The 15,337-nt window shown below is 39.7% G+C and overlaps 1 protein-coding gene across 1 annotated transcript; it reads left to right on the top strand.

Annotated features, from left to right (window-relative positions):
- The first annotated feature begins 2,594 nt into the window (after nt 1-2,594).
- Nucleotides 2,595-14,622, top strand: nmt1a (N-myristoyltransferase 1a). The gene is made up of 12 exons (XM_059348620.1): nt 2,595-2,723; nt 6,739-6,844; nt 7,637-7,781; nt 7,902-8,020; nt 9,065-9,156; nt 10,011-10,127; nt 10,438-10,608; nt 10,707-10,815; nt 10,918-11,088; nt 12,144-12,308; nt 12,395-12,532; nt 14,006-14,622. Exons 1-12 carry the CDS (start codon nt 2,620-2,622, stop codon nt 14,024-14,026), a joined length of 1,458 nt encoding a protein of 485 aa, XP_059204603.1. The 5' UTR covers nt 2,595-2,619; the 3' UTR covers nt 14,027-14,622.
- The last annotated feature ends 715 nt before the right edge of the window (nt 14,623-15,337 follow it).

Raw genomic sequence — 15,337 nt, 5'->3', positions numbered from 1 at the left:
GTGGTTTTCTTGTGTTTTCCCTGCTGGTTGGCCACCAGCAGGTGAAGGTAATATATGCTGATTGCTGCCTAAAATACATGTTTATTTCTCCTGAATCACATATGCCTTAAAAAGATTGATAGAGATATATATAAAGCATTTATAAAACAATTATTAACCGTTAATACAGATTTTAGTTACAACTGACAATGCTTTAAAGTATATAGGTAGGAATATAACTTACCACCAGTGGTGAAATGTAACTAAGTAAATTTACTCAAGTACTGTACTTAAGTTCAATTTTGAGGTACTTGTACTTTACCTGGGTATTTCCATTTTATGTAACTTTATACTTCCAATCCACTACATTTTTAGGCAAATATTGTACGTTTTACTTCACTACATTGAGCTGCCAGCTTTAGTTACTTTTCAGGTCGAGATTTAACATGAAAAACATGATACATTAAAGTGATTAGAAATGTTTTAATTAAATCACATACAAATTAATTTAGTTGTTAAAATGAGCTGTCTTTTCAAAATGAAGTCACTGCTTTCACAAATGCATCAATAATAATAATCCAGTAATATATTTACATATATATATATATAAATAACAATTTGAGTGTGTCCATTCTGCATAACAAGTACTTTTACTTTTGATACTTTAAGTACATTTTGATGCTGATACTTTTGTTCTTTTACTTCAGTAAGTTTTGAATGCAGGACTTTTACTTGTAGTGGAGTAATTTCACAGTGTGGTATTGGTACTTTTACTTAAGGGATCTGAATACTGTTTCCACCACTGCTTAATACAATTACTTAAGTACTGTACTTAAGTATAGAAATTCAAAGTACTCGTACTTTACTTGGGTAGATCCATTTTCTGCAGCTTTCTGTAATTCTAAAGATTGTACTTTTTCTCCACAACATCATTTTCATACCCTCCCTGTCAATTGAAACCCAATTATGTCCAAATTTGCAGCAGTAATATTGTAATAATGCATTACTACTACTTGCATTTATAATACTTGAACTTTTTTTGTTATGGTGAGGTGTTGAATGCCTGTGTTTAATTGCAGTGGATTATTTGAATCTGAATACTTGCTGAATCAGTCAGGTGATAGAGGCCTAACGTGCATATCCGTTCCTCATGTGCTTCTTGTCAAAACGCTTCAGCTTTTTAATTTCCCCTCAGGCCAAATGAAGGTCACACGGGTCTAATCGTGTTTCTGTGTGAGAAGAAGAGATTGAATCCAACCAAATCACAACCTTTCTATTTATTAACGCTGTGAGAAATTGACAGTGTTCGATCACAGAAAATATAGAAATCTCCAAAATCTCTAAAGTTTTCTCAACAAAATGACAGCATGGATTATTCTGTATTGTTGTTATTGATGTCATAATCTGGAGGCTTCTATGTGGCTTCTATATGCTATAGGATGATCTCCAACAAGCTAACCAGCCATTTTGACAAACTAGCGAAACTGTAGCCTAATAAATAGTTGATTAACCTAATCTACAATCTATAAGAGTTTGCAAAAGCCCTGAAAAACACAATTAGAAGTTCCCCACAACCACTGTAGTCTCATTTAGCCACAGAAAAACCAAGAAGTATAGCACTAAAATAGCATTTTAGTGCCCTGGGGTCTCTCTTTTCAAACTCAATGAGGATTTTGAATGAGTTAGATGCCTGTGGTTAACACAAGCTGAAGAGATGTTTGCATTTTGTTGTTTGGGTCGCTGGAGCCGATCCCAGCTGACATTGGGTGAGAGGCGGGGTACACCCTAGACGGGTCGCCAGACTATCGCAGGGCTGACACATAGAGACAGACAATCACACATTAACTCCTAGGGGCAATTTAGAGTCACCCATTAAACCTGCAAAAAAGTGCATGTTTTTGGACTGTGGGAGGAAGCTGGAGTACCCGGTGAGGACCCACACTGACATGAGGGAACATGCAAACTCAACATAGAAGAGCCGAAGTCGAACTGGCAACCCTCTTGTTGTGAGGCAAGAGTGCTAACCACTTCACCACCGTGTGCCTGCATTATGTTACGATTTAAAATTTGTTTTAGCGTTAAGAGTTTATTTTTATTTACACCTGTCCTAGCTCCTCCCCAGTCCAAATATGGTTTCTCCCATTTAAAAAAAATGAAGATGTGGTAAAGCAAGATGGAAACAGCCGTAATGCTGAACTCAATGCTTCAAACGTGACTACATCCATTATCTATATACAGTCTATGTCCAAAATCCAATACAAAAATCCCATAGACAAATTCCGAATAGACCCTGTGTCGATGCTAACTTCCAGTTTGGCCTACAAAAATAAGTAATTTCCTTTGCTTTCTATTGTTGAACTGCTAGCTCCCCCTAAAAATCCACTGCCCAATTCTCAATTAAAGGGCAGAATGAAAAGGGAACTTAAACTTTGATTCTTAGTATTAGTTTTATTTTTCATAACTCTCAGGTGTTGCAGGGGTATTATAATGTGTCAGACCCTCTTCATGATAGGTAAGGAGTAGACCCTCCCTCTAATAAACAACAGTGAGGACATTTCCATCACCGCTCTGAGCCAATAGGATCAGGGGAGCTTTAAAGCCGTCGAGGACACGCGGTGGCTCCTCGCTTCCTGGTTGAAGATGGCGGATGAGAATGAGACAGCACCGATGCCGGAGAAAGAAGATGTAGAGGACCACGGACACTGCAGCGACTGTGAAAATGAAGAGCACCACTCTGACGACGGGTAAGAAGGCAAGCTTAGCGGCGAGGCGGTGTAAAAATATGTCACACTGCTGCAACCTAAATTAAAGTGAGTGTAAAAACTAAAGCCGAGCTGTCGGGATAGACTGCCATCGATGGAAGGTTGTCCCGTCCACTTGCCTTCACCCTATTGGTTACAATTACAAGCTACTCGCCAGTACTTTGATGTGATTGGCCGAGAGCGCGTTCTGTCCCTCAAGTGGGCGGGCTTTAGCTTTGCTTCAGCTCTGCTAGCAAGGCGTAGTATGGGGGGTAGCAAAGTACGCTTGAAAGCTACTAATTTAATAAAACACTACATTTACTTGTACAACTTGTACACAAACAGTAAGTTTTATTAAGTCAGCAGCGTCATATGTTCGCATATATATATCTGCTGCTGTCTGCTTGTAACTGATGCAATTCATGGCAACCCCAGTTGACATTTAGCGAGTTAGCTTTGCATGCTAACATAGCTGTCAAACCGCTATTGTCTGTAAGTGGATCTGTGTACAGACAGGAGCAAAAGTGAAACAAGCAAAAGCTGCATGCTTTTACCCATGCAGCTTGATGAGCTAACCTGTGCGGACTGGCTTTGTTAACTAAGGAGTCAAACAAGGTTTTTAATTCCCTCTTTAATCACAGAAATATGAAAGATCTTATAACAATTTAGCCTGAATACAGACAGCCTTTGATGGACATCCTATTTTTGCTCGACATTGGCGTCTGTTAATGTTTACCAAGCGGTGACACAAATGGAAAGGAGAATGAGTTTGCAAATATTAAGGCGTGTCCTTCTCACGGTTGCTGCGTTTTCTGCATGGAGAGAGAAAGTGCTCCTATAAAAGGCAGTGCAGGCAGTGGTTTGCAACCTTTTTGTGGCTTGTGACCTCTTAAAAATCTCCATGTGACCCTTTTATCAGACGTAATGGCCTTTGTGTGGTCATGAGCAGTTTGACCAGAGGGGAGTTTTCCTTCTCAGATTGTTTTATTTGATTATGGGCAGCCTGAAGGAAGTGAAAGCGTCCAGTATTTCACAATGAAAATGGAACAAAACTTGTGAAAAGAATGCAGTTCAGTTAAACAGAAATATATACATTTTTCTACCTGACCCACCACTGATCTAATGGGAAAGTGAAGTGAAGTAGAGCAACACATGCAACTCCCCTGCAGAAATATACAATTTTCTATCTGACCCACTACTGCTCTAGCATCAATGCTGTTTGTTTTATTATATCTGATTCTAAAAACCTGATAGGAACAACAGAAAGAATGTCATGTATGTGCCTCACATGTGCAAAAGCTCCATTGCTGTTATCCAAAATAGATAAAGTGAGAATATTTAAATGGCATTCTTTTTCATTAAGGCTTTCTTATTAAAATAAAAACTCAAAAAAACATAGATGAAAGGAGTTAATATGCACAGTGGAATTAGGGGTGGGCGATATGGCCCTAAAAGAATATCACAATATTGCAGGCTATTTTTGCGATAACGATATTCTTGACGATATTACGAAATACTTGAAAAGATATAGAAAATGTAATTTTTTTAGTCTGTATAAATAAACAAAAATCTAAAATGTAGTGTGAAGTGCAAATCTCAACGGTTGCCAAATACAAAAAAAATTGCTCTTGACTCTTGAGTATGAGCAAATAATTAAAATAACCATTTAGGGGTTTCGGGGGCATATTTTAATGACATTTTGTAAAGGAGAATAAAGGTTCTTGTATGTTTTTTAAGGCATCTTATTTTGACAGTATTCTTCTAAGTTCTGTGGTGGATTCTGTTAACACACTGTGCTCTTATTTTGAAAGCTGCATGTGTTTAGCGACAGAGAGTAAGTAGCTTTTTGTGATTGAAACAACTTTAATTGTTAGCCTTATGCCACTACATCAAGAAGTAGGAATGTTGCCAATATCATGATATGCATTTTTTTTAACCATAAAGAAAATATACCGATACTATCGTGAACGATACGATATGGCACACCCCTAAGTGGAATATGATTTTAATGGTTTGGGAAATAGAACAGGTTCTCAACCAGTGTATAACAATAAATGAAAATAATGCAGTTTTGTGTTCCAGAAATATACACTTTTCTATCTGACCCACCTATGATCTACTGGGAAAGTGATTGAAGTGAAGCGAAAGAGCAACACATGCAACTCCCTGCAGAAATATACATTGTTCTATCTTACCCGCCACTGCTCTATCATCAATGCCACTGTTTTATTATCTCTAAATCTGAACACATGACAGGAACAATGTAAAAAATGTCATGCATGTGACTCGCGTATGCTAAAGCTCTACTGTTATCTAAGATATATTCAGTAAAATAAAAAGTCCTAGAAAAAACATAGATTAAAGGAGGTAATATGCACAGTGGAATATGATAGTGATGGTTTGGGCAATTTAGAACTGGTTCTCAACCAGTGTTTAACAATAAAAAGTGAAAATTATGCAGTTTTGTGTATCAGAAATCTACACTTTTCTATCAGACCCACCACTGTTCTAAGGGGAAGGTGATTATCCCTATTTTATTAATTGAAGTTTAGCAAATGTTAGCTTCCCTGTTGCTGTTTTTTTTAAACAACACATGCAACTCCCCTGCACCAAACACACACATGGAAACAAAGACTGGTTTTAACTGCTCCACTCTGTTGAAATGGAAGCCTGTGGAACAAACTATTGAATGTTTTGTTGTCCATTGTCTCAGTCGTTCACTGACCTCTTGTACATACATATATACACACACGCAGATACCATACACTCTTCTTCCAGGGGTCATGTGATTCACCATCTGTGCTGGTGTTACAAATACAGGCCAGTGCTTGGCCGCTCCTCCCCTCTTGGACACTAATGAGATTATCCTCTGTAAGTATGCGGTCTCTCTCAGGCCAGAAGATGGGATAGCTGGGTGGGGGTGCGTGGCTTGTCAGGTTTTGAAATGATCAGAAACTGGGGGGTTTATGACACTTAGGCTGTGGGGAGGGGGGTTGCATGGAATTCCAGTGTATGTGGTGATTTATACCATCCGCCGTGCCTTTTGAATCTCCTGTGTCAGCACAAACAGGTGATGAAGAGGGACACAGTCCATATGTTTCTAGTACTCTATCTTATACGTGCCCTGCCAGGTTCTTGAGACATTATGTTGGGATTTGTTCTTGCTGATACTTGTGTGGTTGATTATCTTCACAGTGAATTTGTTTTTCTACATTGATGAAATCCGTAGCGGTTAGGATTACTTTTATATTACGGTTTTAGAAGGCTGAAACAATTATTGGATGCCAGGGATGGGAATCTTTAAGATTTTATAGATATCAATTCTGCTTATTGGTCGGTTTCTTTATTGATTCCGTCATTGATTCCTTAAAGTCTGTCAGAATTACAATAGATTGTTACAGAAATCATTCAAACAAACAATATCAGTGGTGTTTTAAGATGATTCAGTACAGCTAATATGATATAATAGCATGATACTGGGAGTACACCCTTTTTTTTTTTTTTTTAAAGAGCAGTGGGCTTTTAATTGTTTGTGTGTGTGACATGCCGACACAGAGAGCAGACAAAAGGATAGAAGCAGCACTAACAGAAAAGACAGCAAAACTTGCCTCTGCATAGATTTTTTTGGCTAAAACAAACAGGTGATATTGTACAATATATGGGCATGACCTTGATACCTTTGCAGGAGTTGATATTGTAATTATGTGAAAGGCCAAGCATCACAGCAGTGTTAAAAGGCATGCATTTGACTCAGATGTGCAAAAGCTCCGCTGTTATTATCAAAAATGGAAAAAGTCTTCGTCTAGGATATGTGTTTGAATTCAGTTGGAATCTAGGTTGATTAAAAAGGCTATATGTATATTATTTAATACAAAATTGTGTATTCTAAAGTTTAATCATACTATTATGTTGTAAGCATATCCCAGCAAGATGTCTCAAATAAGGTATTTTTATCCGGGCATGGCTTTCCACTGAGGTAGCGGACTAATAAGCATGCCTTCTATTTTTGTGCTTTCAGTGACAGGGGTCTTGGGGACGACACCGGCGCCAAGAAGAAGAAAAAGAAGCAGAAAAAGAAGAAGAAATCTGGTGCCACAGAAGCAGCTCAGGACCCCCTTGCCAAGGCATGAGTTTCTTTCAATTAAAACCCCATTACTTCATAAATGTAAGCGTCAGATCGTCTAAAACTGAAAAGGAAAACAGAAATGGAATAGCTAAGGTGTGATTTACCAAAGTTTGGAGATGTAGCTCTACCACAAGATGCCGCTCAAGGAGTTTTAAACCACCTAGAAATTATTCAATTTTCTTTAGTGGACTGTGGCATGTGAACACTTCTTGCTCACAGTGCAGCACTCTGCTGAATCGACACTGCATGCTTACATCCACATCATTAAAGGAACAATGAGCAGGATTTTCCTTTAAATTCAACACTGACTGGTATAGTATTATCACTCAGTGACTTATGAACCACGTGAAATTTGTGGCAGTTTCTGTATCTGCAGAGGTGCTGCTGTCTGCCTGTTTTATCTCTTTACTTTTCATTTTGTTGTGATGGTTCTGGGCGTGGCCTGGCTGGCACTGTAATCGGTCTCCCCTATGGCTCGGGACACACAGCATGCATGAGTAGCGCGTGACGGCTGCCTTGCTGAAGTGCTGTTGTTCACACAGCAGCAGTGTCCACACAGTGTGTCTGCTGCTGAGCGGCTGTCGGCACCTACATTGTTTGCACCACAAATTAAAAGCAGATGCTCTACAAAGCTATGGAGCCATTGGTGCAATTCATTTTCCTTGAGCCTTTAAATGTCTCCCCTGCCTCGGCCCTCGCATCTCACACCAAATCAAATAAAAAATAATGATTTATTTGGGTGGATTAACTTTTTTAACGCTGTCTTTTTCTGTCTGTGTTTTCCAAACAGGTGAATTCGTTGCCAGCTGATAAGCTACAGGAGATCCAAAAGGCCATTGAACTGTTCTCTGTCGGCCAAGGCCCTGCCAAAACCATGGAGGAGGCTACTAGGAGGAGTTATCAGTTCTGGGACACGCAGCCTGTGCCCAAGCTAGGTACAACACTTTGACAGAGCTGTCACTTCTGCTCAAAGACTTAAAACTCACAAACAAGTGACTGTCATAGATTGTGGGGCTGCGTGCTTCATGTCTGAAAACTGTTTTTGTTTCCTTCAGGCGAGACTGTGACATCACATGGCTCCATTGAACCTGACAAAGACAACATTCGCGAGGAGCCCTACAGCCTCCCGCAGGGCTTCAGCTGGGACACCCTCGACTTGGGGAACCCTGCCGTGGTAAGAGTTTATGAACATACACACACTCATGGCAGGAATAAACACGAAAAAATGCACCTTTTTTTAAGGAAAACATTTCTGGACTCTTTCAGTGCCTACCTGATCATGTCCTTCAGTCATTGTTATCTCCTCAGCCGTGTGTCTGCTGAGGAATGATTACAGTACAGGGCTCAACTAGGAGCACTTATGCTCTGTACTAAAAAGAAATGGGAACACAGAATGTAGGAGCTCCACCTAAATTTGCATACCACACATTCACGTTTTCCATCATTACTGTATTACTGATAATGCTTCGGAAATAAAGTGCATCTGTTTAGTCAGAGAGCAGCACCAATGCTAAGATCTACAAACTTGTAAATGAAAACCTCCACCAAGGCCAATGGTGCATTCACATGCTCTTCGAAAGGTCCCAAATCCTGAGTTGGGAAGTTGTTTTTCTGACTTTTGTGTTCGTGAGCTTTAAGATGTAATATAGAAATAACTTTATTGCTCAGAGTGTTTAAATAACACGTCGATAGCTGTTTAAATTGTTTGTGTGACAATGATGAGCCATGTAAACGAAATATGATTAGGAACTCATTATTTTGACACCACATGAATGCAGCACAAGTGCCAGATCTGTCCTGTGATTCAGATCCGCTCCAAAATTTCGGGCTACACCATTCTGTCAAGTTAAATGAAAGTCTGCCCTATAGTTTTTCTGTTACCCTGCTGACTCACAAGAAGTTTAGATACCAGGTTCTGCAATTATATTTTCCATTTATAATGTCAAAAATGTATGTGTGCATGCATGGTAATGTGTATGATTTATAATGTTTATTGCCCGATAAAAATAATTCTCCAGAATTGATGCAGAACAGGTGGGGTTTGCATAGAAGTGCACATAGACACATAGACTGTAGAAAATGGTATGTGCACTGAAAGATTGTTTATTTTTCGTATCATTATAATAATTTCATATTCAAATTCAATCTGTTTTCCATTACCCTTCTGTGTTTGTAAAGCTCCTGACCTTGTCTACTTCTGTCATTTTCTGTAAAACAGCTCAAGGAGCTTTACACCCTTCTCAACGAGAATTATGTTGAAGACGATGACAACATGTTCCGGTTTGACTACTCCCCCGAGTTCCTGCTCTGGTATTTATTTTCACAACTGATATTCTTTTTGTTGGAAAGGATGTTGCATTTAAATGCTTAATATCATGTGGTATAAATGGACAACAAATACTTTTTTTATTTAAGGCATGTGGATATTTTTTGTAAAGGAATAGTTTGTGTTTTTTTAGGTGGGGTTGTATGAAATATTTATCCATAGTCATAATATTACCTGCAGTAGATTGGGGTCGGCACGCTGCCAGTTTGGAGAAGCATGCAGGAGTACTGGCATGTAAGCTACGCAATATTCTGCTGTGGACAGACGCAGCAGCAAAATGTATTTTATCCACCTACATTTTTTTTTTGCGTAATGTCTCAAGAACCTGGCAAGTGTATTCTACATTCACACAATTTTTTACCACTTCACATTGTCATCACAAAGCACTTTGTTATCAATGCTCTCTTCAAAGCCACCGGACTCTTTTGACAAAAACATGAATTTTCCAATGCTGGTTTACTGCTGCCTCCATCATACATTTCTGCAAGGTAAAATTACTGTATTTGCCTGGAGCAGTCAAGTGGCTTAAAAGAGGGCTTAGATAAGGGCTTCAGTTCCCCTTGTGTCTAACCCTAACCCTAAACGGGTCAGTCTGACGGTAAGGTAAAACACTGAAAATATAGTAAATATAGTGTACACTTCAACTGATTTTGTTTTTTAAGTTGGCCTTTTTGTACTGTAGCTAGCTACTTCCATGTCTGTTTCCCTGCATGTTTCTCCAAACGGGTAATAGAACCTCATACAACCCCACTTCATAATATCCAAACTATCCCTTTAATGCAGGCGCTGGCCGTGCAGTAATCTGTTGCTTTTAATGACTGACCTGTCTCTTCCTCAGGGCCCTGCGGCCCCCTGGCTGGTTGCCCCAGTGGCATTGTGGAGTGAGGGTTAACTCCAACCAGAAGCTGGTGGGCTTCATCAGTGCCATTCCTGCTACCATCTGTATCTACGACATGTAAGTCAACAGTGCAGTGTAAAAACAAAAAGAAATGGTAATGTGATGAAGCAAATGCATCACTTGCATACAGCACATATTGATGGACTGAAAAAACCTAAATATGTTGTCTTATTATTTATAGTGAAATTACAGCATATTAATTATGTTTTTATAATTCTAGAGTCTGTTAAAATGGCACATGATAGATTTGTAGTTCTAGTGTAAATAGTATCTAATACTATCATATAAATCACAGTAATGTGATTATTCTGGTTTGAGTTTGTTGCATAGTTGCTCCTATAATTAATTATTTTTGTTGGTGTTTCAGAGAAAAGAAAATGGTTGAGATAAATTTCCTCTGCGTCCACAAGAAGCTTCGCTCCAAACGAGTTGCTCCTGTTCTGATCAGAGAAATCACCAGACGGGTCAACCTGCAGGGAATCTTTCAGGCCGTCTACACTGCCGGAGTTGTGTTGCCCAAACCAGTGGGCACATGCAGGTGGGTCTGACAGAATGAATCTCCACTTACTGTACACACACACCCTGCTCTATTCTTCTTTGTCACTGACTAATTGCAAATCGGATTTCTTTGCACAGGTACTGGCATCGCTCATTGAACCCACGCAAACTAATCGAGGTCAAGTTCTCCCACCTGAGCAGGAACATGACGATGCAGCGCACCATGAAGCTGTACCGGCTGCCTGAGGTTTGTGAAAGCACATATTTGACAAACAAAGTATTTGATCAATATAAATAGACGACATTGTCCTTGTGCGTCTTTCTCATCCCTTTGTTTACTCTCCTTCAGGCTCCTAAGACTTCAGGCCTGCGGCCGATGACTAAAGAGGATGTACCGGTGGTGCACCGCCTCCTCCGTGAGTACCTGAGCCAGTTCAACCTGGTGCCCGCCATGAACCAGGAGGAGGTAGAACACTGGCTGCTGCCCCGGGAAAATATTATCGACACTTACCTGGTGGAGGTGAAAAACAGAATCCAGATAATTCTAAAAAAGACGCATATATTTGAAGACCAGTCTGTAGGATTTAGGGGGCTCTATTAGCAGAAATAACCATGTTTTCATTGGTACATAATCACCTAGGAAACTAGGAACCATGGTGTGTTGGGTTTGGCTCCTCATATCTACACATGGACCCGATACCAATGATTGAACTGTCTCCACCACGAGCTGCTATAACAGTTTTGTCATTGTTTGACGACACGGGTAGCCTTAGGAAAACCTTTGCAGATTAGGGACCACTCCTTCCCTTCAGCAGCTGATTCCTGGAGCTCCTAGCTCACCCCGCCGGATGAGCAGTGCACTGGGGCCTTGAAGGGAGTTGGGATGGGGCTTCGTACAGCATATTTTTGCTGCTGCATCTTGTTTGCTTGGTTTTTGCAGTTTTACAAGTTTCAGTGGAAACTAGATGCATGGTTTTTCCTGAGAGAAAATTATTTTCTTTTTCCCGTCATGGTTTTTATTGTGCACACTGCAGCATCCTCAGGTAGCCACCCTGAAGGTGACTGGCTGCTTTTTTGTTTTTGTTTTTTATCACTGTAACCGTAATTTCTCTAAGCTGTTTCCATTGTACTTCTACACTCTTCAAGGCACGAGCCTGGAAGACATTGAAATTGGGCAAATGCCTTGGCTGTGAAAAGGTCAAAGGTGTCAAATTAAACATCCTAAACCAACAACTGTCAGATAACGTGATATGTCACTATTCCTGTTCATACTAATTTCCGACCCTCATGAACTCACACAAACGATCACCACAGCTGCACACACAGATGTGGATTTAAGCTTTAGGGTGGAGATTGAGATCAGGTCTGCCAAGTTGCACTGCCAGTTTGGTATAGTAGCCCAGAACAGGCAAACCTGGCTCCAGAGAAAGCCTTTTTGTGTTACCTGAAGGCAACCGCACGCCCTCTAAGGCCAGATGCCACTAAATCCTACACACTGCTCCTTTAAAACCATCCTTGGGTTGTGTTTTCCTCTCAAAAGGTTTGTAAAAATGTATGTTTTTTTTCTCTTGATAGAACGATGGAAAGGTAACGGATTTCCTGAGTTTTTACACACTGCCCTCTACCATTATGAACCACCCTGTGCACCGCAGTCTTAAAGCAGCGTACTCCTTCTACAACGTGCACACCACCACGCCCCTGCTCGACCTGATGTCTGACGCCCTCATCCTGGCCAAATCGGTGCGTGTTACCCTTCAATCCATGTGCTCATTCCCTGAAATGTTAAATCCCAGAGAATTTATGTTTTTTCTTGTGTGTCTATTCAGAAAGGGTTTGATGTCTTTAATGCACTGGATCTAATGGAAAACAAGACTTTCTTGGAGAAGCTTAAGTTCGGCATCGGGGATGGAAATCTACAGTATTATCTGTACAATTGGAAGTGTCCCAGCATGGGCTCGGAAAAGGTACATTTTCTTGAATTTTTTTTAAAGTGAAAATCATAACCTGTTATTACCTGCAGAAACATCTGTAAACACATTAACCAATTAACATCCCACCCCCCTTTTTATAGAGCACTGGGGGTGGGGGACAGTGGATCTTTAAGGGGAGGTAGCAGGTCAACAGTAGTGTACAGTCATGGAAAACATTATTAGACTACCCAATTTCTTGATCATTTTAATGCCTGGTACAACTAAAGATACATTTGTTTAGACAAATATAATAACAACAAAAATAGCTCATAAGAGTTTAGTTTAAGAGCTTCCATGGTTTTCTTGATGATAACCAAAATCATCATCAAGAAAACCATGGAAAATGTCTAGATATCAGCTCTTAAATTAAACTCTTATCAGTTATTTTTGTTATCATTATATTTGTCTAAACAAATGTACCTTTAGTTGTACCAGGCATTGAAATTAGAGAAAACAAGGGTGGGCTAACATTTTTTTCCATGACTGTACATCTGAAAGCTGGGAACCTGAAGATTAAGTTCAGTTGTTTTGTTTTATAATGGATAATTAATTACAAATGGTGAAGAAGGTTTTCCATTTTACCTTTATCCTTTGGCTGGTTTGACCATTAAAGATGTATAAATTAATTAATTAAATAAATTCTGTTTTAACCCTCCTGTCATGTTGATGGTCAAATTGATGCATTTCAAAGCTTTAAAAAAACTAAAAAAAAAAAAAAAAGGATTTTCTCATTGAAACAAAATAAATTTAAATGTAAAATACATTTTTTTTAAGTCAATGACATGTACAACCATTGTATTTTATAAGTCGGGCTTTCTAATGTACATAAAAAAAAAAAAAAAGTTTTAACATGCATTTTTTTCATGAGATTATCCTCATTTAACCATGATCTGTGAGGTAAAGAACACATTGCACTGCATTTTGATTGAAATGGTTAGTAATGGACAGCTGGGATAGGCTCCGGCCCCCCGCGACCCGATTGCGGATAAGCGGTTAATGGTAATGAATGAATGGTTAGTAATGGACTCAATGATGAAATATCAACAATGTTTATTGGGATTTTTTAGTGTGTGACACTTTTTTTTTTTTTTAAAGATATTTTTTTGGCCATTTTTCAAGGCTTTATTGATAGTGAGACAGATCGAAAGGGGGTGACAGAGGGGAGGACATGCGGCAAAGGGAGCTCAGGCCGGATTCGAACCCGGCTCCGCCGCAGCGAGGACTGTAGCCTCTGCACATGGGGCGCCTGTGTAACCCCCTACGCTACGGACCACCCCGTGTGACACTTATGGATAATTAAACATGCCCTGGGTCTAACTGACCTGCGAACATTATTGCTGTTCCTGAGAAAGGAACATAACAGGAGGGTTAAAAAGGGTCTTAAAACATCTTAAACTTGGCTTGTTGGACCCTGCAAATACCTCCAGAAATGTCTTGTTTTCTAATAGCTCCTCTCTTCCCTCTCAGGTTGGGTTGGTATTGCAGTGACATCCCTTTACGCCATAAACTAGTGTCACCGACAGGCCAGGAGACGGCACCATCGCACTGACCACCTGCCAGATGGACTGATGACTCCCTGCTTCAGGAAAGGAAAAACCCACCGCCCATTTTTACTTTTTGACCTTTTGAACTCTGACCTGCACTACCGCTGCCAGGCAGGGAGGCGGGGAGAGTCTGCTCTTCCTCCTCCCTCGATCACATGGACCTTAAAGCCATTGTTATCATCCCAGACAACTGTATTTCATCTGAGAGCTGTCTTGATTGTACCATACACACAAGAACAGTGTGCACAGATTACTGTATATCAAACACTCACCGTTGGCATACCTACAAAACGTTCGATACATGTAAATAATCTCAAACATCACTGCGGATAATGCCCTAACACATACAGACTTACGACCCACTGTTTTTGTTTTATTCCTAAATGTTGGAAGTGCTTTTTGCAATTAAAATAAATCTGTCATCCTTAAGTTTTAGAGATAAAAAAAGAAGAAAAAAATCAAAAATGATCAAAAAATATTTTAAAAAGGAAAAGGCTCAAAAAGATGAGGTAATAAATACCAAAAGTGGACACCAGAAAAGGGCTTCTGTTAAGATTTGTGATGCCTGTGTCTTTTTAATTTTCTCGTCAAACCCCTTTGTTCAGTCATTACCAAGATTATGTTTTTTCTCATCTGTATTAACTTTCATGACCTCGGCTTACTGCACTAACAGAGGAAGCCATGAAACAGACTGTGGAGGGAAAAGTAGTATTTGACAAGGTTGGACTGCCAGAGAGGGGTTGAAGGAATTCTCATGGAGTTTACACAACAAATATATCAGAAAAAAACCCATTTATAATGACACCTCTTGATTTAACTGTGCTCCAGTTTCATCGTCCACCCTCAGGGGCTCTCAGGCTTTGATGTACGTTCCTGAAAAGTCTGCAAAGGTTGTGTCAAAGGGAGGTTTTTTTTAAGAAGCTCATTATGCAGACATTGCTTTAAGGAAATCACACAGTGAGTCTTAACAATAGTCATACAGATTAATATAATTAAAGTTTAAAAAAAATGCACCCACAGCAAAAACTGTTAGACCTGTGTTAAGTTCTTGATGTTACTAATAGTATGCTTTCATAACCTTTTATTTAGAGATGAAAGATAAGCGATATCATTAGCCTACTTGACTGCAGGTAGCACTTCACCTCACTACAGCATTACTACGCTGATCATGCAGGTTTAAAGTCTGGGGATTCAGAGTGGATGTTGGAGCGCAGCCTGTGGGAAGCAGACTGGACATTCAGGACAGTGTGCGGAG

The sequence above is a fragment of the Centropristis striata genome, chromosome 13, assembly GCF_030273125.1.
Source record: "Centropristis striata isolate RG_2023a ecotype Rhode Island chromosome 13, C.striata_1.0, whole genome shotgun sequence".
Classification (NCBI taxonomy): domain Eukaryota; kingdom Metazoa; phylum Chordata; class Actinopteri; order Perciformes; family Serranidae; genus Centropristis; species Centropristis striata.
This window is presented reverse-complemented; position numbering and strand designations above follow the sequence as displayed.